The sequence below is a fragment of the Diabrotica virgifera genome, chromosome 3 (genome assembly GCF_917563875.1).
Source record: "Diabrotica virgifera virgifera chromosome 3, PGI_DIABVI_V3a".
Taxonomy (NCBI): domain Eukaryota; kingdom Metazoa; phylum Arthropoda; class Insecta; order Coleoptera; family Chrysomelidae; genus Diabrotica; species Diabrotica virgifera.
The window spans coordinates 227,191,400-227,215,241 of record NC_065445.1 but is presented as its reverse complement, the minus strand read 5'-3'; the positions used below and the strand labels follow the sequence as shown (position 1 = coordinate 227,215,241).

General features: G+C 30.9%; 1 protein-coding gene across 1 annotated transcript; it reads right to left on the bottom strand.

Moving 5' to 3' along the window:
- LOC114338960 (uncharacterized) lies at positions 1 to 22,478 on the bottom strand. Its single transcript, XM_028289585.2, has 3 exons — positions 22,235 to 22,478; positions 8,617 to 8,831; positions 1 to 347 (listed from the first exon to the last, which is right to left on the bottom strand). Exons 1-3 carry the CDS (start codon positions 22,293 to 22,295, stop codon positions 42 to 44), a joined length of 582 nt encoding a protein of 193 aa, XP_028145386.2. The 5' UTR covers positions 22,296 to 22,478; the 3' UTR covers positions 1 to 41.
- Between the last annotated feature and the right edge of the window lie 1,364 nt (positions 22,479 to 23,842).

The window sequence follows — 23,842 nt, the reverse complement described above, 5'->3', positions numbered from 1 at the left end:
TCGTTTAGCTTCTAAATTTATTAGTCTCTTATTTTATATTATTATTCCGATTTGAAGTAATATACTAAAACTGAATAAGTACTGGTGTATGTTACTCTATCTTCGATAGGGAAGTACAATATATGATTACGTGCTATATCGATATTCGCAGAGTTAAAAATCTTTCCCACTTCTTGCAAAGTATTAAATTTTGTTTTTCCTATATACGTAGTAGAGTTAAATCCCAAGGCTTGCTCCCAACCGCCTCTGACTGGAAAGTACAGGTCGGAATCGAAAAGACTAGTGAAATCTTCACTCGTACTTGAAATCCAATCGACTTTTGTATCATCACCCACAGTGGTTAATACCTAAAAATAAAATGTATTTTAAATGTATGCTTTTTTAATGACATAGACATTAGTCATTCAACCAGTTGCAATTGGGACCGTGCAAGTTCGGAAAAGCGACACCTGGTTTCATAGCTCAGCAGCATTTTTAGCACTTTTCATTATATTGGCCAATTATACAGGGTGCGCCAAACCTCTGGTCTTCTTTGACTACGGCTAAACTATGAGATATACAAAAAAATGTTTATAAGAAAACTAACGTGTATCAAAGAGGTCTATAATTTAAAATTATTTTCAATTATACAGGGTGAGTCAGAACGACGGTATGAACCAAAGTTGTATTTTTTTAAATGGAACACCCTGTATATTAAATCATTTTTGAATATATTATTTAAAAATATGAAAAATTTGTATAAGGTCTTATAGGCCTAAAGTTAATAATTTTCGAAATATTTACATTTTTATTGAGAAACATGGTAATATTTATAGGGTTGTGGATTATGTTTCCAAGGAAATAAAAATTTAGGTGACAGGTCAAAGTTTTTAAAATATAGTGTTATTTTTAAATAATTTAATATTTTTTACTTTTAGCCATCAAATATACAGTGTGATCACTATTTGCAAATACAAAATTTTCTCATTTTTTTTAAATGGGACACCCTGTATATTAGTTTTGCGTTTTGTAGTAAATATTACAATCTTTCTTTTGGTATGAGGTTGTATGTACCTAGCATGTTTCGTTTTGTAGATATTTTAAAAAAACTATAGATTTTACGTGTTTGCGGATTTTTTATTTAAATTTTTTTTTTCAAAAAAAAATAATTATAATCCGGTTTTAGAAACATACACTAAAATATAAAATATGAAAATAAAAACGTAATTAAAGATTAAAATAAATCGTATGCTAGCACAACTCAATTGAATTTAATAACTTTAAATTATTTTACAAAAAATATTTTACCATATTAATGAATGCATAAATTAGTTACTAAATTAAATAAACAACCAAATTTTAAATCAACCGTAGTATTTTTCTACTACAGCAACTTTCCTGTACCAAATTAATTGTTAGTTATATTGTATTTACGAGTAAGATCAGTTAATAACTTTTTAATTTACCTACATCTTGAGAACGTATAAAGTATGCTTTGAAACAAATGAACGTTATGGAAGTATATTAAGAAGTAAATAGTATCTATGTACCTACTCGTGTCACAAAAGCTGGTAATAATTTCTAATGGTTTCGCCCAAAACAAATGTCATATCCAAAAATTTTTCGGTTAAAAAATTAAAATTTAAAATATAAAAAATTGTTACAAAAATTTCAACTACAAAAGTATTACCAGTTTTTGTGACACCAGTAAATACTATTTATATTAATAAATAATTTGGATGATACATTTAACATTCATTTGTTTCAAAGCATACTTTATAATAATTTTTATATTTCCAAGATGTATGTAAGTAAATTTAAAAGGTAAATTAAAAGTTTAACTAAATACAATTTAACTAACAATTAATTTGGTTCAGGAAAGTTGCTGTAGTGGAAAAATTACTACGGTGGATTTAAAATTTGGTTGTTTATTTAATTTAGTAAGTAATTTATGCATTCATTAATATGGTAAAATATTTTTTGTAAAATAATTTAAAGTTATTAAATTCAATTGAGTTGTACTAGCATACGATTTATTTTAATCTTTAATTACGTTTTTATTTTCATATTTTATATTTTAGTGTATGTTTCTAAAACCAGATTATAATTATTTTTTTTGCAAAAAAATTTTAAATAAAAAATCCGCAAACACGTAAAATCTATAGTTTTTTTAAAATATCTACAAAACGAAACATGCTAGGTACATACAACCTTATACCAAAAGAAAGGTTGTAATATTTACTACAAAACGCAAAACTAATATACAGGGTGTCCCATTTAAAAAAAATGAGAAAATTTTGTATTTGCAAATAGTGATCACACTGTATATTTTATGGCTAAAAGTAAAAAATATTAAATTATTTAAAAATAACACTATATTTTAAAAACTTTGACCTATCAGCTAAATTTTTATTTCCTTGGAAACATAATCCACAACCCTATAAATATTACCATTTTTCTCAATAAAAATGTAAATATTTCGAAAATTATTAACTTTAGGCCTATAAGACCTTATACAAATTTTTCATATTTTTAAATAATATATTCAAAAATGATTTAATATACAGGGTGTTCCATTTAAAAAAATACAACTTTGGTTCATACCGTCGTTCTGACTCACCCTGTATAATTGAAAATAATTTTAAATTATAGACCTCTTTGATACACATTAGTTTTGTTATAAACATTTTTTTGTATATCTCATAGTTTAGCCGTAATCAAAGAAGACCAGAGGTTTGGCGCACCCTGTATTAGTCCTGGTTGCAGGATAATTGTCAAGGTCATTCCCCAAAAAAAATTACGATTGAGGTTATGTTACTAAAAGGTAAACAATTGTATGTATGTACTAAATAAAATTAATTATTAAAATGCAGTACGGCAAGCAAAATACTTTTAATTAAATTTATTTTTATATAATAATTGCATATCCTATCAATATTGTGGAGCAACATATCATTTTTCTTCTTCAATGACAGTAGATATGAAATATACGTCAATTTGACAATTTAAATTGACAACATGAATCATTTAAGAAATTTACAAGATTTCACCGATATTCGCGCACGATCGTTTCTCGTATCCCCTCCAAGTACTTGCACACGGCGAATAGATTGTCCAGTCAGACAAATACACAACCTTATTCTCCTCCTCCTCTATCTGTTCTCCTTCGTAAGGATGTAGTGGCGTCATGTAAGTCGTTTGATTATTTCTGTCCAATTCTCTCTCTCCTGTGCGTGTTGTTTTGCTTCGGAGAATGAGTAACCAGTCATGTCCTTTATTTGGTCCGACCATCGTAATGGAAGTCTTCCTCTGGATCTTCTGCCTTCTACGTTGCCTTCAACTATCATTCGTTCCATGCCTTCTCTTCTTCTAGTTATATGTCCAAAATATCTCAGCATATTTTGATTGATAGTTGTGCTGAGTCTAGTTTTTATGTTAAGTTCGGCTAATATTGAATTATTTGTGCGATATGCGGTCCATGGTATGCGCAACATTCTCCGGTAGACACCCACATTTCAAATGCCATTATACGTTTTGAATCTACTTTTTTGATGGTCCAAGTCTCCGAAGCGTAGGTGGCGATAGGAAACATTAACGCTCGAACAAGGCGTAATTTTATGTTTTTTGTAATGTCAGTATTCTTCCATATTTTTGTGAGTTTGGCTGTTGCCGATCTGGTCATTATGATGCGCCTTCGGATCTCGTCTTCGCATCCTCCACTGTTAGTAATAACGGAGCCTAGGTAATTAAATTGTCTGACCACTTCGCTACCTGCCAAGTCTCTTATTTCCGGTTGGTTGTTTCTGATTCTATCGATGATCATTACTTTGGTTTTCTGTATATTTATTTTCAAACCATATTCCGTACTCACCGTTCCTAGCCTATTCATAATTTCTTTCAGTTCTTCTGGTGAAGAACTGGACCACAACCTTGGAGCACAACCTTATACCTAATACAAAATTAACTGATAATTATTAATGGAAGAAAATACGATAAGGAAACTACGGGTTTTAGTAGACAGACAATACTGGACCACTGGATAGGGTGTTCTTATTCTTTTGGTACCTATTGGTTTTCGAACAGCGATTATTCTAGCTATAATTATTACGTGATAAACTGATGTTTTAAATAGATTTGTTGTTGTTGTTGAGAACCATTTACTAAGGTTCTTTAACCATGATATTCTTCTTCTCCCTATACCTCACTTTCCGAATAATTTGCCTTGAAGGATTATTTTCTTGATAGAAAAGGAGAAGAAACTTAAAGGTTTCAAGTTTCTTCTCCATCGCTTCAGGGAGTGTCAAGGATTCAACTCCGTAGTGTAATATTGAGAACATATAACATCATAGGAGCCTTACTTTGATCTCCAGATTAAGGTTGTGGCTTTTAAAGAGTTTGAAAATGTTGTTGAATGTACTGCTAGCCTTCTGTATTCTACATTTTACTTCTTGTGAGTGATACCATTGTTCGTTTACTATTGTTCCAAGATAGGTATACTCTTTTACTGGGTCCACTGGTGTATTCTTGATAAGCAGCTGGACGTCCCTAGTTTTATTTTTGCTGACTACCATAAATTTAGTTTTTGATATGTTTATTTGGAGTCCAAATCTTTCACTTACTTCATTTACTTTGTTTATTAGTTGCTGTAAACTGTTCAAACTGTCTGCAAAAATTACGGTGTCGTCTGCATAACGGATGTTGTTTAGGCGTTCTCCATTTAGAAGTACAGTCGAACCCGCTTATTAGAATACCTCTGAAAGGAATATCCCGGTTTAAGGAATAGAAATTTGAGGTCCCGAAACATATATAGTAGCAACCAATGATCGGTTATTAGAATATCCCGGTTATAGGAATACATTTACTTGGCACAAAGGCTATTACAATAAGCGGGTTTGACTGTATTACATGTTAGCAATTTTCCAAGGCGTCACTAAATATTTCCTCTAAATTTAGGTTAAATAATGTACGTGAATAAATAATGTACATCCTTGTCTAAAGCCTCGCAGAATCTGGATCGTTTCTCTTAGCTTATCTCCAAGATTTGTTCTTATTGTGGCTGATTGATATAAATTATATATTATACGCCGGTCTTTAACATCCATTTAGGCTTTTGTTAGAACATCCATCATTTTTCGATGTTGAACGGTATCACATGCTTTTGGTAGTCCACAAAGTAGATATAAATATCGCAAGTTATATCTTTGCATTTTTTCAATAATACCTGTAGACTAGACATAGACTACATTTTTCATGAATCCAAACTGCGTGTCTTGTATTCTCTCTTCGCATAGCCTTTATAGTATGCTTGCATGATAAGGTGTTAGTAGTATCAAATCGAATGGATTTGTGACGAAAATTGGAATACTGGTCATGCGCATGGGTCACTTTATGGCTGACAGGTACGGGAACAGATAGCGAGTTGCATTTCGGTGTTGTCCATTCCATTGATCCCTATAACTTATTTATATATTTAAAATGAAATTTAATCACTCCATTTGATAACTCAAACTTGAAGTTGAGATAACACTCCAACAGTAAACATGAAGTGAACAAAAGTACACAACTAAAATGAAAAGAGATATTGAAAGGTATGTGGGTCTCCCCAGTTGGAAGGACGGTGATTCAGATAGATCATGTTATGATTGAAAGTAAATATTTACATGAATATAATTCAAACGTTAAGAAGTATAAGAGGAGCTGAAATCGATTTGAACCATTATTGCATTAAAGTCACATGTGGGAGGACGCAGGAAGAAAAAGTGAAAGCGAATAATAAAACGAAGAGAAAGTACAATGTTTAGGAAGTAAAAGTAAAAACTCTATCAAGTAGAAGTAAAAAATAAATACGAGGAAAAGAAATAAATAACAATCTCCAACAACGTGACCACAATTTGAGCCTGGTAACAATTTAAATCTGCCGCAGGAGAAGTTAAGTGCGATTCCAAGAGATTTACAAACAAATATTGGTTTGACGAAGAGTATGAAGAAGTAGCAAATGAAAAGTAGAAGTCCAGACAGCAATTGTTAACAGATAAGGAAGAGTGCAGAAAACAAGAATATAGAATAATTTGAGGAAATCTGAAAGCTCTTTGCAGAAAGTAAAAGCGATACAAAGAGGTGAGGTTGTTCTGCCAAGAAGTTAAGAAGATGGGGAAAGGTTACCAAAGATATGTACTCTAGTTATATGACGACAAAGACGGAGATTTAATTAGTGATCCGGTAGAAATACTGTCGGAGTGAAAAAACATTTCAAAGAGTTATTAAATGGGTGAGGTGAAGCGTGAAGAGTATAGAGAAGGAGGTGGTAACAGCAATAAAAGTAATGAAGAATAACAAGTCCTGGGAAAATGAAGTATGCATAGAAATGATCAAGTTTGGTGAAAATTAACTTCAGGGAACGATATATTAACTAATAGTGCAAGTATGGGAAGATGAAATATTGAAATATTGATAATGTATTCGATAGAGTTAATCTGAAGATGCCACGGGTGGATCGCGTTACAAACGTTGAGGTTAAGAGGAACAAACAACGAAAAATAAAAATGAGGAAAACTGCAATATCTTGCACTTATGACGAGTGAAGATATTTACAGCATTTTGCGGCTCATAATCCAAAATAATATAGAGAGCCATCGAAAGATGACGAATATCTTGCTTGAAGAATCTAAAAGAATGGTATATTTGCATTTCAAAACACGTTTTTATATCAGTTATTTCGGAAATAAGATTGTAGCGTTTTTATTTTTCCTAGTGTAGATTTTAATTCGGTTTTCATTGCTTCATGGGCTTTAACTTATTTTTCTGTAGATTTTAGAATCTCTATCGCCGTGTTTCTCTCAGAAAAACCTATGCTCTATCGAGGGATGCGATTCTCACGCAAAGTGTGAGACTTTAATAGCTTTTGGGTAAAAGATATCGTCCTTGCGTCCCATAACTCATTTAAAAATTAGGGTTGCTAAGCACTTTACAAGTGTTAACGAATCTGTTTTTTAAATATTTCTCACGGTTTCCCATGATTTTAATTGGGTAGCGTCCTGACGCTAACGAACCCTATAAGTTAAAGAATTCTTAAGATTTTGTGACATTCGTGAGTTAAACTTTGTTGCAGTAAGTTGAGTCATTTTAGTCATGTGGTGAATGTTAGTTATTTTGTGATAGACTAGCCTGGATTCGTCTGGTAAGTCTTTAAAATACCATTTTCTTCATAGAACATTCGCTGTGAATAATTCATTTTGTTCACAGGGCTGGTCCCAGATAACAGCCTTATGCTGTCCATCTAGTTCTTCATATCTTCATCTATTAATGCTGTTCTTCTGGGCTTGTAAATAGCTCACTTTACATCGTAAATATACGATATGCATTTTCTTCCGCAATTGAACTTTAGCCCTGTTTTGCTGCCAGTCAACCATCTGAACCTGAAAGAATGGGCCTTCACTACCTGTGTTCGCAAGTGAGTGGTGAATTGTTTTGTTATTTTCATTTCGACATGACATAGGTCATTGTCTTCTTAGATCTTTAAAAGAGAATATAGACATATAGACTTTATTTTTTTGTAGATTGTTATATATAGATATGTTCGTTATGTAATTTTTTTGTGTAATTACTATAATATTTATAATTTTATAGAAACAAAAAAAGCTTTTTGTTATTGTCGAATAGATGACGAAATATTAACGTCAATTATCTATTTTTAATTTTTTTGAGCAATTATTCAATTTTTCAGTATAGTACGTAGAGTCATTAGACATTATAGTCATCTATTTTACGTCGTTTATTATCGGTCTGTGTTGTGTTGACCAAATATTAAGTCAACGTATTTGAAGTTGTCTTTTTTTTTGGTCAACAATTTTATAGTTATTTCTCTCTGTGTATATTATGTAAATATTGAGTATTACCTTATTGAGAATATCTTATTGAGTATTTTAATAAATGGTACATTGAAACGTACGATGTTGCATTTTATTTAATTATTATTTACAGCTCAAGACTAGAACATTTGGTTTTGTAGTAGCATTGTTGCTAATTTTTCTATTGTTGTGTTAAGTTTCGTTAATTTTTCCTTTGATAGTTTAGCGGTCAAAACTCCTGGCGCCCTGTATTAGGTATTGTTCTGTGTATTCAGTATTTCCGTTTTCTTTGAGTCCAAGTGTCAAACCATCAGTTAATGTTATCTATCCATCTTTTGTCGATTGTCGTTTCAGTTGACCTATTCGCGTATCATTCATTATCTATTCATTTAACATTTTTGATTGCAACAGAAGTCCAACCCAAAGAACCACTCCCACATGTCTTCAGACTGAGCAACGTGGTTTTCGTATAGTCAATGTAAGCGATTGGACCTTTCCATCTTCGGTTATTCCTTATTCCATCTAAGGATAATATCGTCCTGATCCTTCTGGTTCTGCTTCCATGACCTCTTGTCCATCCTATCGTTATAAGATTGGCGATGATGATTGCCAAACTCCCTAATGAAGATGGCACTTAAGGCACGAGCTAGATCGTAGAATCTATTGATAATTATATTTTCTGTCAACTCTTAAATAGGTATGTATTATGGCATCTCTGGTGAAGAACCTCTACATTAAAGGTAATACAAGAAGCCCTCATTTTACAACTTAATTAAGATTTAAACCTTACCTGAATCTTATTAGTAACTGTAAAACACTGATTAAAAAGTATAACATCTATTGAGTTTGAAGTATTAGTAATTGTTCCAGGTACATATCCTTCAGCATCTGCTGTTGTATGATAGACTCGGCCAATGTAAGTTGTTTGTCCTTCTGAATTAAGTCCTCCTTTAACGGCCGTAGCTGGAAAATCGTCCGTGACGTCTACCCATTGCAAATATTCTTCTGAAAATTGATTTTAATAAAAATACACACATCAAAATAATCTAGGGGACAAAAAAAATGCGAGATTACAGAGGGATTTCAAATAACTTATTTCAAATATTTAAAAAAGAAGTTATAAACAAGCGTCAAGAATATAAAATAAACATGTTTTCTTAGAATCATTGCAATAGTTCTTAAAGAAATTAAGAGAGAACTCCAGAAGTGAAAACGTCTAACATAAAAAAAAATAAAATACTTATTTATTGCCCCTCAACTCCCAATAAAGTAGTCTTTAGGTTAAGTTAGTATAGTGTATGACCTTCACGGTTGTTAATTAGTGCCCTACATCTGTTACTCTAAGGTTAGTAACTTTCTGCGGTATTCTGCTCCACTCGATTGAAAGGCCCTGAAACAGTTGCTGTCTTGTATTGAACGCAATATTTTGTTGTAAAATGCATCTGCCCAATATGTCCCATATAATCTCAATTGGGTTTAAATCTGGCGATTGGGCAGGTCATGATAAAACCTCAATTTATTATTATCTTCGAGGAATATTTGCAAGACCCTGGCATTATATGGACGCGCATTGTCGTACATTAATCGACATTGGGAACCAGCTTGTTATGAAAAGGGTACAACAATAGATTCGAGAATAATATCACGGTAGTCTGTTGGAGTTATAAACCGTTCCAGGCAAACGATATTGGTTATCCCACCAAGAGTGATGCCACCCCATACCATTATACTGGCGCCTTGCTGACTATGAACCTCCTGTACTGCAAAAAATCGTTCAGCATTGCCACACCGAGAGAACAATTTCTTTTCTCCTAAAACACCGATTTCTTTGAGCAATATTTTTTAAATGTTAACATATCCTATTAACTTAAACATACCGGTTCACATATAAAGAAACGAGTTTTTTAAACACAACTCAATAATTTCTTACAGATAATTTCTTCAATACTAAGAAATGCATTAATGGTTACATTTAATTTTCTTATCCTAAAGTTTTTATTTCTTAAATTGAAAACTACAAATATTTTGCAGTATAAAAAATATAATGTTAAGTTAATCCATATTTATATTTGTGAACAAGAAATTTTCTTGCAATCAAATAAATATTTTAAACCACAAGAAATAATTCTTCGGAAATACCCTCTGTAGTAACTGTGGTTATAAAATAAAAACTTTGTCATTAATGCCGAAATGTTACTTGCAAAGAGATTTTCTTCCACAAAAGAATTGCGCAGATTAACTATTTATGATTTAGTCGTCAGTGTTTGTCAAGATGGCGTGATATGTTCATGTTCATATAGATGGATGTTGGATTTATTGGTGTACTTTAAAAATTAACGGATATTTTGAAGGTACGTACATATATAGGTATTAAATAAAAGTAAATTGAGTAATTTAAGATGTAATAATAATATTTTTGCGTATCCGAATGGTTAAAAAAGAAACATAATAGTATCTTTATATGCTTTTAGGTATAATGATGGACGACTCTGAAATAAAGGAGCTTATTATTCTAACTGGGAAATATGCCACAATTTAAAGCTGGGACAGAATGATATAATATATACATAGCTTCATACAATAGCTTCAGAACAATATTAAGAAAGGAGTTATTAACCAACTACGGGGCCTTCCAGAAATGGTAGAACTTCATACATGTAAGTACCTTTTTAAAAATGTGTATACTTATGTATCAACTATAATAGGTTTCTTGAATGTATCGTCTTCTATAAAAATATACAATACAACGCTATATCAAACATGGCGGGTGCAACGCTGAGGATTTTTTCTATTAATTTATTTGAGATAAAGAAATCAGTTAGTCTAAAAGAAATATATGATTATGGCTAAGAAATGTTATTGCCGAAAACCGTGAATTAGTTAATATGTATTAAATGACTTAGATGTAAACTAATAATACTTTCCCGTAATAAAATTTCTTGATGATTAGGTATGTTGTCTCTTTTAGATTATAAAATTTAAGAAAATTACATATTATTATGTCTGCTTCAATGTTTTACATTGGTTGTATTTTCCCTCTTGTTTTAGCTAAACAATGTTTATTGTGTGACTTAATATTATACAGATAAATAATTAATATTTCATTAACAAAAATAAAAAATAAACAAAGATGTGTAGGTTAAATAATGCCATGTTTGAACTAAATATGATTGATTATTATTAGTATTAGTAGTTCTAATGTGGGGCCGTGTATTTGTTTTTTTTGTATTTCCTAAATTTGTCAAAATAAATATGTATATGTGTATAAAAAAATATTATTAAAGTAGGTTTACTCTTTCTACATAACGATTTTGTTTTAGTGAATTGCTGATATACAAAGTGCTATTAACAAAAGAAAGAAAATTTGAGGAAGTTGGATTTGCCTCTCCATCCTTTTATTGTTGTGTAGAAGCCAGTGGTTTAAGAGTGGAGAAAATATTTGTATGTAATAATAACGTTTTATATCTTGTTTTATTAATAAATAATGATTTTACCTTAACACAATGATTTATTTCGCCGTATGTAATATCACTTTATTTTCAAGAAATATTAACTTAACTCTAAATATACGTTTATCTCTGCGAAATATATTTCTTAACATTAAATAAATTAATTATTAATAGTAAAATAATAATATTCCTTACTAAGAAATATTATTGCTCAGAAAGAATAGTTTGTTAATGTGTAGAAAATATATTTTTATGACTAATAAAATTAATTAACATAAAGTGTAATTTCTTTCTGATAAATGGGTTTGAAGTTTGCCAGAAAGCCATAGTTCAATCATGTTTAAGATATATTTCTTTGGCTATAGTAGAATTTATTTGAAATATTTTAGAAAATTATATCTTACATACAAAGATATATTTCTTAGGCAATATGCCAAGTCGATCTTTCTTAAATATTAATAAAGTTTCTTTATGTCATGATTTTTTTTCTCTCGGTGCAGAGATCGTCTCTTTGTCAGAACAAAGTAGAGGCCCACTTACCTCTAAGCCAATTTGCGTGTTCTTGTGCCCACTGAAGTCGATGCTCGCGATTTCCTCTGGATAACACAGGCACTCTCATAGGTCTACGAGCATCTAAACCTACTTTATGCAGTTTATTTATAATAGTTTGGCAACTTACAAACACTTGATGGGTCTCTTGCAGCCTCATTTGTAATTGTGATGCAGTTGTAGTGAGATATCGCAAAGCCTGCAGCTTAAGAAAACGGTTTTTAATCTGGTTGGTTATCCTTGTACGGCCTGTATGACATTCAACAACGTCACCAGTTTCATGAAACCTTAACCACAAACAATTAATGACATTATTGTTCGTGTGGAGGACCTCAGCAGTGTCTCTTCTGCTGTGACTTCTGCCAGGTCTAAGCATCCCGATTGCACGCCCCTGTATTTCGTGATTTAAATGATGTCTCTTCATTATTGCCAATTGAAAAACAATAAAAATCCACATACAGTTGAGTCCGGGAATCTTTACCCGTGCGTCATCATTTAAAGCATACGAAATAAGTCGATGATAAGTCGGAAATTGAAATTTACTAAACGCAACAGCAAGTGACAGTAGAACGTAGGCTATGTTTATGCCAAATTTCATGTCAATCCAAACGGTTCTTTAAAATTTAGAGCAACAACCCTGAGTAAAATGAACTAGTTAAATAAGCTTGAGTTTTTTTTAAATGTATGATACATTTTATGATATATGATGATTTATATTCAATGTTTATCAAAAACTTTTGATATACAATTCGTGGTTTTATTGGGCAGGCAGGCTCGCATCATAACTGGAACCAGGGCCCGCTGATCTGTCAGTACGCCACTGAAAGCGCCTATCGGCATAATATAGATTTTGATCCATGGAATATCCACTACTTATTCTCAAATTTTCAAGCAGATTGATCCATTCTGTAAAAATTGCGATTGGTTCCTGAACTTAAATCTGCGTATAAATTTATCAAAAATATTTATTGGTTTTTTCAGAATTCGAAAAAATGAATACATTTAAAAACCATTGGCCCAAAATTTTGCGCCTACGCCGTTAAAGATTTAAAAAATATATACAGGATAGTAATGTACAGGATTTATAATGTACAATATTTTATATGTACAGATAATATATCTACAGGATTCGAAATAATAAAATGTTAAACCGCGAAAGCCATTTCCCAGGGGTCCTATTTTCGAATTCATTCGAGCATATTTCGCATACGAAATTAGAAGAATTTCGCTTGAAATCCGGTGTCTTGTATTTTCGAATTCCTCGTGTACGAATTTTTTCGTATACGACGACTCGAATGGGTATGAACCATTCAAATCGTGATGCTCGTATACGAATTATTGTTGTCATTTCATCTGCCATGATAGTTTTAGCTGATAGTGTTAATTGTGTTGTTGTCTACAATATTTTTACATTGAAATTTATTTTCAATGGCTGGTTTAAATAATTCTTTAAAAGAAAGAAAGGACATGGACGATTATGCCTTGAAAATATAACCTAACCTAACTTTATGTACGCATTTTAGCATTGGATCTAAGCTCCAAACTTGACATATGACACCGTTGCCATATCCTCAATTTTTTCATACTATCACATTACATAAAGGTGCATTTAAAAAATCGCTTTGAAGTAAAGTTTTGAAAAGTAAATAGTAGAATATCAGTGTAAATACTGGATACGAAAATAATATTAAACAAAATAGCACACTTTCTGCGGACTTTGCAAATCAATATTAGTAATATACGTATGCAATCTTAAGATTCGATTACACTTAAAATAACTGTTAATCAACTTTTCCCAAAAATAGCCTTTTTTATAATTTATTCAGACTATAAGTCGTTATCTTTATACATTAAACGTTCTTATGCAATCTTATTCTTGTACATTATAACCCCAGTATATATAACAAATATAACATTTTGTTTTTAATACTGCCATTGATTGAAATTATACAAGAAATAGACCAACAAAGTATGGCAACATTGTGACTGTTCAGATGACAAATAAGTTCAATGTTATTCGAATTTGCAGTGTTGCCGGTGCAAATTCTGCTCGTATACGTATAACATTTCGAAGGACGTTCAAAAATACACATTCACGTTCGTATACGAAATTTTTCATTCGAGTTAACTCGTTTGCGAAAATATTCGATTGAATTCGAAAATACGTTCCAAAATTCGAAAATACGCCAGATCATTGAGGCGTTTCGTTTTAAGGTAAGTATACACTGTAGACTTTTTAGGTAGAACTTATTAGCAGTTTCGATCTGGTTATTTGATTACTTCAAGATGATAGACAATGAAAGTAATAGATAATAAAGCGAAAAAAGATTGGTTTTCATTAAATAGGATAAGAACAAAAGCTTACAATTAATACAAAATTACGAAATTAATCCCGACTGTCGAATTGTTCTTGTAAAGAATATGGAATGTGGAATAGGTAAAAAAGCTATTGAATTAGCAAATGTTGCGAAGGCGTGTGTCTTTCTGAAGGTGAAACTGCCAGTCTGAGATGAGCATCTGGTTTCTTTATTTTTGGAGAAATATTTTCCACTAAAAATTCGTAATCTTCATGGCCTGTTCGTAAAGAATTCTTGTATGAATTTCTACCATCATCAAGCACTTTCTTTAACAATTTGGTCTAAACCCCTTCTGCTTCTCTTCTATATATCTAATTTCTGACCCAGATTTTCTTTTTTCAAATGATGAAAGGGTTGCCAATGCGAGTCTATTATACTATTGGATATAGAAATTGAGTCAATACTCGCAATCTTAAAGTTTGTATTTATTAGTTATTACAAATTATGGGGCAACCGGTTTCGAGGCTTACATTTTCTGTCTCATCATCAGGCCCAGTACATAGTCTTCACAATTACAAACTACAAGCTAAAAATCACAAAAAGGCAGAAATGTACATATATATTATAAAAACAACTATGTCTTGATTTAAATTAAAATACATACAATAAAGCAAACAACTGAATTGAGTAGTATTGAATTGAGTAATCTATAAAATGTATATTGAGACATTTTACCATTGGGAGTGACTAATGTGATGATAATTCTCGTCAAATTGGTCACATTTTGTTTTAATTTAAATCAAGACAGTTGTTTTTATATGCAGGGTGTTAGTAAATAAGTATAAAAAATTTTAAGGGCTAATTCTACATGAAAAAATAATGCCAATTTGCTCTATAAACATATGTCTGCAAATGCTTCGTTTCTGACATACGGGGTGTTGAAATTTCTGTTTCAAACTGCCAATTTATTTATTGCTCTAAGACCAGTTGAGCTATGAAAATGAAATTTGGTGAGTTTTAGGAGATAGTTATTGCGCATTTTTTGACATACAACTAAGAATTTTGTCTGCATCATTGGCGCGCAAATGGGTAATAGTCTGACTTTTTTTAAAGAAAAAAATAGTACGCCACTGAGATATTTCAAACTAAAAATTATTTTTAAATTTCACGTTTAATTTTTGATAAAAAACCTTTCTCGCCTCTTTTCGTATGGTGCACCGTTTTTATGCAGAAAAATAAAACATCTTGACGCGTATTTTTCATTTCTACATTATAAAGAACTATCCAATATAATAATACTAAACTAGAACAATAACAGAAAATATTATTAATATGATTTTAACTAGGTGCAAAGCTGCAAGAAATGTTTAAAATGATCTTCTTTACAGGTAACAGAAGAATTTTTTATTCATCATTGGCGCCCGTATGGGTGATGGTCTGAATTTTTTTAAGAAAAAATAGTACGCCACTGAGATATGTCAAACTAAAAATCATTTTAAATTCCTTGTTCAATTTAAGAAAAAAATCTTTCTTGCATTTTTTTCATACGAGGCGCCGTTTTTATACAAAAAAAACATCTTAACGCTTACAAAGTATTTGAGGTACTCTCTATTCGGTAGGGATACACCGGTCACGGATTAATAAAGAAACAAACGAATCGGCAGGTCGATTGTAATATTTTAGGTATACCAGTAACATAAGCGTAGATCTCGGGTGCGTAGAGGGCCAATATCTATTTAATTATTGAATTTTTAGTAATTTTTTGATTAAAATTTAATAAACAGGATAATTTAAGGAAAAATAATAAGATAAATAATAAAATACAATGCACCCTTGTTAGAAATACCATTCTTAGCAAAAACTTAATACTAACTTAGGAGTAAGATTATGCAAAACACCTGACTATAACATTTTCCCGAGCAGATGCGAAGAGACTTCCTTGACTAAAAGAACAATTAGGATTTACCCGCAAGTAATATTTTAAATACAAAAAAATATATAGATTAGTGCCGATTCGATATGCGGTCTACCATCCAATATGCGGTCTATCGCAGAGTAACTAATTCGTTATGTGGTCTATCACAGAGTAGTTATTTCGATATGCGGCCACCACTAAATAATGTTAATGCATTCAGTAAATTTTGCAACTACTCGTATATACAGTATGGTGCAAATGAAAGGAATAAATTCTTTATTTCGTAAACCGATGACATTAGGGAAAATCCCGAAACAGGTCGATTTTTGTTTTTAAATTATGATATTTTGAATGAAGTAAAAGACAGACGTACTCTCAATCATTTATTGTAACTTCCGACGACCGGTTTCGCTCTCTAAAGTATGCAGAGCATCTTCAGGTCAACGGTTACAAGTAACTAAATGATTCGGTTACAAGGAGGTACTACCTCAGTATTCATTAACATGATATATCTGCTTAAGTTATGCTAACGGGATATGGTGGAATAGACGGAGAATGTTGCAAAGGTAAACAAGTTTATGGAATTTGGGAATTTTTGAGGGTGAAGAGATAGTTGGTGAAAGACAACCAACAAATCTGTACCGGTTTTAAAGATTTTTATTTCTATTTATTAAAAGATTTTTGTTTTTATTTATATTTATTAAAGACTTCTATTTATTAGTGTATGTGTTAGTGTTAGACTAACAACGTTTGGATCAAAACGGGTCGATATCTAATATGTATGTTAGATGTGGACGTGCAGCTGTAACCTAAATTGTTAAAGTCAATACTCCTTGATGTTTTAATGAGAGGAGTAGTGGTCGTAAAAAGAATGAAAAATCGGAAAGCTTAAAAATTGTAGCTAAAAGGGTATATTAGAAGTCATATAGTAATAACAGTAATAAATGTGAATTGATAGACAACAATGTAGGTACATGAAATTGAGATATAAATTAAAGGGTGAGAATTAGAGTAGAAAAGAAAAGAAAGGAAGGGATTAAAATTCAGTTGAAAGTAATTGATTGTAAATTGAGACTATGTATTATTGATATAAGCAGTGAAGAAACATTAATAAACTATTGAAACAGATAAAAGAAAGGAATAGTAATAAAATATATTTTGGGGGTATACCTACATTGTGTTTTAAAATCTGTCAATAAACCCATTCAACATATGATATTTTGGCATATATATCATACTAGTGTCGTCATCCATCTGGGGGTGATGACGTAATCGATGATTTTTTTAAATGAGAATAGGGGTCGAGTGCTAGCTCATTTGAAAGGTCATTAAATTCACTATTTAGGCATATAAACATTTACACAATTATTTGTACAGGGCGTGCAAAAAAATTTTTAATGAAATTATTTGACAAAAAAGAAGAATGTATGTAGTTTATTTAATTCAAAATACATTTTACTGTTGCCCAGAAACAGAAAAAATGTTTATTTCAAAAATAAACATTGCTTTTCGATTAAATTCAATGTTCAAGCCAGCTCCCGCCAGCCACCTGTTTCTTAGGAAGTTTGAACATTTAATTTAAGCGAAAAACAATGTTTATTTGTGATATAAACATTTTTTTACTGATTTCTAACAGCAATAAAATGTATTTTAAATTAAATAAATTATATAGATTCTTCTTTTTTGTCAAATAATTTAAATTAAAAAAATTTTTTGGGCGCCCTGTATAAACAATTATGCAAATGTTTATATTAATAAATAGAGAATTGAATGATCTTCCAAATGAGCTAGCACACGACCCCTATTCTCATTTAAAAAAATCATCGATTACTTCATCACGCCCATGTGGATGACGTTACTAGTATGACATTTATGGCAAAATATCATAATTTAAAAATAAAAATCGACCTGTTTCAGGATTTTTCCTTAAAGTCGCCGGTTTACGAAATAACGAATTTATTCCTTTCATTTGCACCATACTGTATAGTATCAAAATAAAGCTCATTTTTTGACCTAGGTATTTTAATTACGGTACTGTCTTGGCATTTTAATTATTCAAGTGAAAGTACTTAATTACCCAAATAGGTGCAAAACCAAATTAGAGAAAGTATGACAAACTAATGCAATTTTAATAGGTAATTTAACTAAATGGGTCGACAAACAAATCAGGAATGCTATAAGAAACTATAAGGACATTTGTTATCTTCCAGTTGAATTTATTCTGTCGAATTGGTAACGCCTTATATTGTTAATTTTGTGAGAATCTGTTCGTGCTGTTTAACCGAAAATGCCAAGACGTGTTTTAGATGTAGATACTCTAATTTGTAACCTACATAAGTACTTTATTGCGGAAAAAAACAATGGTGGTCCTTTAAAATCGGTAACGTCTGTACAACAACGCGTGTGCGATGCTTTAGAAATTAGCGAATCAAAATTAAGATCTACAATTAAAAACGAGAATAGTGAAGTGCCGGAAAACGATCACCACCATACTCGCCTGTTATTAAAAACGAACAATATGTTAGAAGGACGAAAATTTCAAATTCGTAATATCATATATCAAATGCGTGCAAATAAGGAACATGTGACTTTAGGTACAATTTTACTTAAGTTAAAAGAGAGGAAATTTGGTGACATCGGCAGAACAAGTTTATGGCAAGTCCTACATAACATAGGATTCAAATTTAAAAAAGAGGATAACAGAAAAGCGCTTTGTGAAAGAAGTTCTGTTGTACACAAGAGAATTGAGTTTCTGAGAAAATAAATATAACATATTTAAAGAAGAAGGGTCAACTTTTGTATATTTAGACGAAACATGGATATTTTCTAAGGGTGCTACCAAGAGAATATGGCAAGATGACAACATAAAATCGATCAAGCATGCTAGTGGCGAAGGGAAGCGACATATAATTCTGCACGCGGGAGGGAAGACAGGCTTTATAGAAGGTGCTGATTTAATATTTTCGTCTACATCAAAAAACAGTGACTATCGTGACAATATGAACACGGAAATGTTTGTGAAATGGTTGCGTGAAAAACTTCTTCCCGGATTAAGTGAGCCCAGCGTAATTATTTTAGACAATGCGCCTTATCATTCAGAAATACTAAACAAAAGTCCAACAAATTCGTGGAATGTAGATAAGATTAAACAATGGCTAACAAATGAACGCATATCTATTCCACAGCATATATTAAAGTCTGAGTTGTTACGTTTGGCAAAAGAACATGCAAAACCAAAAATCTTTGTGGTGGATCAGGTTACTGAAAGTTACGGGCATCAAGTTTTACGTCTTCCACCATACCACTGCCAGTTTAATCCCATCGAATATATATGGGGAATAGCAAAATAATATTACGACAACCATATTGGGCCTAATGGGTATACAGACGAAGCGGTTTGGGAAACTTGGCGAGAAGCACTTTCAATTGCAACTCCAGAAGTATGGCGGAACTGTATATACAAGTGCGAAAAATTAATTGAGGATTGGTGGATTCGTGAAAATAAAATTAACGAAATAAGCCCAATCATAATAACAATTAACGGTGACGACAGCGATGATGATGACAGCGATGGCGATGATAGTGTGAACAATAACGACTAAATCATTTTAGTAAAAAAAATTGGTACGTATATTGACTTAATAATATTTAGCATTTTACTTAAATATTTGATGTTTACATAATGCCCTGCTGTAGGATTTCCGGATCCTTTTCAAGGCGTGATTTGTTTGAAATCGAAACTATTTGTAGATATTGTAGGTACATACGTAATATTATAATATTGTTTTTAATAATTTTTATTTTCGGGAAAAATACCCCATTATACATATAAACTATAAAATATACATGACTAACATAGAAAACATGCGATCTGATAAAAGAATAAAACAAGCTCAAATTAGTTTAGAATGTCATATAAACGCTTTTTACACGCGTCAATTGACTTTAATTTAAAAACATCCAACGTCAATATATCACTTAAATTGATTGTGACTTTATAGAAAACCATTTTAGAGATTAAATTAAAACATCAACAATACAGCAACGTTTAGCCTTCTACCTTTTATAAGTTATAATTTGTTTTATTTTTATTATATTGATATTCATGCAACAATTAATATTAGGTATATTGATTTTTGGCTACGGATAATGAACTGTTATAAAGAATCACGAAATTATGTCGTTTAGGCTTCTGAGGCTATACAAACACCTAAAATTTAAAATTATTTGATTTATATAAGAACCTCCTCAAATAAAAAATTACTGCGCCCATGTGTAAATAGTTAAACTACAGCGGACCAGTAAATTCGTTCATTTCTTTCTTAATCCATGACCGGTGTAAGTCTACCGAATAGACTCTAGTTTCCATATGCATAGAAACTTAGTTCAAATACTTTGTAAACGTTAAGATGTTTTTTTTGTGCATAAAAACGGCGTCGCATATAAAAAAAGGTAAAAAAGATTTTTTGTCGTAAATTGAACCAGCAATTTAGCAGATTTTTAATTTGACATATCTCAGTATCTCAGTGGCGTACTATGGTTTTCTTAAAAAAATTCAGACCATTAGCCGTACGCGCGCCAATGATGAATATAAAATTCTTCTGTTACCTGTAAAGGAGATCATTTTAAACATTTCTTGCAGCTTTGCACCTCGTTAAAATCTTATTAGTAATATTTTCTATTATTGTTCTAGTTTAGTATTATGTATTATATTGGATAGTTCTTGATAATCTTTTAATAAATGAAAAATACGCCTCAAGATGTTTTATTTTTCTGCATAAAACGGTGCACCATATGAAAAAAAAGGCAAAGGCTTTTTATCAAAAATTAAACGTGGAATTTAAAAATAATTTTTAATTTGAAATATCTCAGTGGTGTACCTACTATTTTTTCTTTAAAAAAATTCAGACTATTACCCGTATACGCGCCAATGATGAATACAAAATTCTTAATTGTATGTCAAAAAATGTGCAATAACTACCTCCTAAAACTCACCAAATTTCATTTTCATAGCTCAACTGGTCTTGGAGCAATAAATAAATTGGCAGTTTGAAATAAAAATTTCAACACCCCGTATCTCGGAAACGAAGCATTTGCGGACATGTACATATTTATAGAGCAAATTGGCATTATTTTTTCATGTAGAATTAGCCCATACAATTTTTCATACTTATTTACTAACACACTGTATATGTACATTTCTGTCTTTTTGTGATTTTTAGCTTGTAGTTTGTAATTGTGAAGACTATATTTACTGGGCCAGATGATGAGGCCGAAAATGTAAGCCTCGAAACCGGTTGCCCCATAATTTGTAACAACTGATAAATACAAACTTTTGAGAGTATTGACTCAATTTCTATATCAAATAGTCCCCTTTTTCAGTTCACGTTCTTGTTTTTTTTCCTTATATGTAATTAACAAAACTATACGGCGCGCGGCGGCTGAAACACGTTTTTTACGAAATAATATTTAAAGATTTCTATTAATATTAACTTAAAGAAATACACAATATGTTTCGTTTAATTTGTATAAATGGATTATAAAGCGTTTTTATGAAGCACATTTGTTCGGAACACACTGTAACTGTAATAGAACGAAGGTGACATTTTGCCATAAATTGGTAACATTTATTTGACAGTTGAGGTATTGACACTATAGATTTGTTTTTATTCTTTACTCTAAGTATTTGTTTTATTATATGTATTGTTTTTATTACTTACTTTAAGGTAAGATTATAACTTAAAATTCTAGTTTTCTATTTCTAATGTTTTTATTTATTAACATCGAATTTTAATTTGTTTTGTTGTATAATCCAATATTATTGCAATTGTTTGCAATATTATTTGATCTATTTGATTTAAAATGGATTCAGGATTATTTTATACTTTGGCAACAATGACAACTTAGATCTCTGACATAGATAATGACGTGCAACGGTAAGTAAATTAGACAAACTGTATAAAATTAGCAATGGTCAATATTTTTTAGTGACTCATTTATACTTAAAAAGGCTAATGTTTTTTGTAGACACTTATGACAAATTAATTATTTTAAATTAATTTATTCTATTGTAGTAGAGCTCTGAAGATGGCTTTGCAGCCGAAAGCGCTCAGCTAGGAATTAAACTATTACACAATTTTAAAATAGTTTTCTTTTTCCAGACATTAATTTAATATTTTTTTATATATTTATACTTACCTTGTATAGCAGATGCCTTAAAAACACCTAAAATAAGTATTATCAGAAATTTAGTACTCATTGCTGTAGTTCTGTATTCACTCTAGTTTACGACAGGAATATTTTACAGCTATATGAAAATACGAATAAAGTAATGTATTTAATTAATCTTAAAAGGATGCTCAAAGATAAGACATTTCTAGTTAAAATTAAGAATAGTAAACGCCAAGTTTAAACTATTTTTTATACTTGTAGATCATATATATTGATAAATAGAAATAAATGGTTTTGTTTATTATCTATAGATAAGTATATTTAATTGAGATTTTTGAAAACAAAATCATTGCGAAACTTGTTCAGGCAAGACAATATGATGACGATCTGATTTTTACGTCAAAGGGAAGGACGTAAATGAAATGGCGTCAATAGAAAATTTTGTGAGCTTCATTGTTCTGGAGCTATTTTCTTGTGGCAACTTTTGCAATTTACTATTTTATTTGGAAAATAAGCCACAATTTAATTGTGAAATTAAATTTATTTGACATTTAATTCCACTTCAGAAAACGTTATTAAAATAGCAAACATTAATAAATTAAACAAATATTATTTTTGTTGCTTAGTAAAAAAAATTCTTCTAATAATTTTATTTTATCTGACTCATTCATATTGACAACAGACATATATATTTTACATTTTAAAGTAGACGACTTTAAAATGATATTTCCAATATTTATGAATTTCGTTCCTGGGACGACTTTATTGAAAGATAGTTCATTCGATTACATGAAATCAACTTTAACTTAACCTGGTAGCGGTCGCGCTCATTTCTGTAAGGTAAGTAGTCGCGCGTAGAAAAAAAATATCACAATATAGATTTAAATACGAATTTAAATCAAATTTCTATTTTATAATATTTTTATTTACTTGTTATGTTAAAAATATCTATCTCCAACAATTTTAAAGCTAATAAGTTCTCACCAAAGCCATAAATTCCACAAAAAAAAATTCTGCGCACTACTACGATCTTACAATGTGGAAAGCAATGTTGAATAATTTTTCATCACGGAAAAGGATAAAATGTGAGATTTTTTCTCACGGCGCGACTGCTCCCGGGTTAAGAATATCCGTCACAAAAAGAATAACATGTGATTCATGTGAATAAAAGGCCCAAAGAATAATAAAAGTACCGGTGAAAGCGGAGTGGTAGCAGAGATATTGAAGGTAGGAAGAGATAATATACTGCAGCAAAAGTAGCAGGACTTCTAAAAATAAATATGGTAAACCAAAAAATGCTACAGCAATGAAAAAATCCAGTCATCTGTTAAAGAAAATTACATAGAAATCGGACTATTTAAAAATTATAAGAACTAGAATAAAAACTTATTACCTAGAGATAATAGGTGAGTACTAGGCTTTTTTCAGACAGGGAAGAACGAAAGCCGATCTAGTTTGTATGCTAAAATTGTTACAAAACATACAAACATATAACAAATAAAAAAAATGAATAACCATTTTTAATTTCGTTGCAAAACAAAAATACAGCCGAACTATATTCTAGTCCAATCAGAGAGTGCAGCAAGCACCTCTACCGGTTTCGAAATTTATTAGTCTCTCATCAGGAGGCACATA

Excerpts from the sequence above, each read along its gene's own strand:
- LOC114338960 (XM_028289585.2), bottom strand. The coding sequence starts at position 22,295 with ATGAGTACTAAATTTCTGATAATACTTATTTTAGGTGTTTTTAAGGCA. Across the intron at positions 8,832-22,234 it reads TAAGGCATCTGCTATACAAG|AAGAATATTTGCAATGGGTA; the intron begins GTAAGTATAAAT and ends ATCAATTTTCAG. Across the intron at positions 348-8,616 it reads CAGTTACTAATAAGATTCAG|GTATTAACCACTGTGGGTGA; the intron begins GTAAGGTTTAAA and ends TTTTATTTTTAG.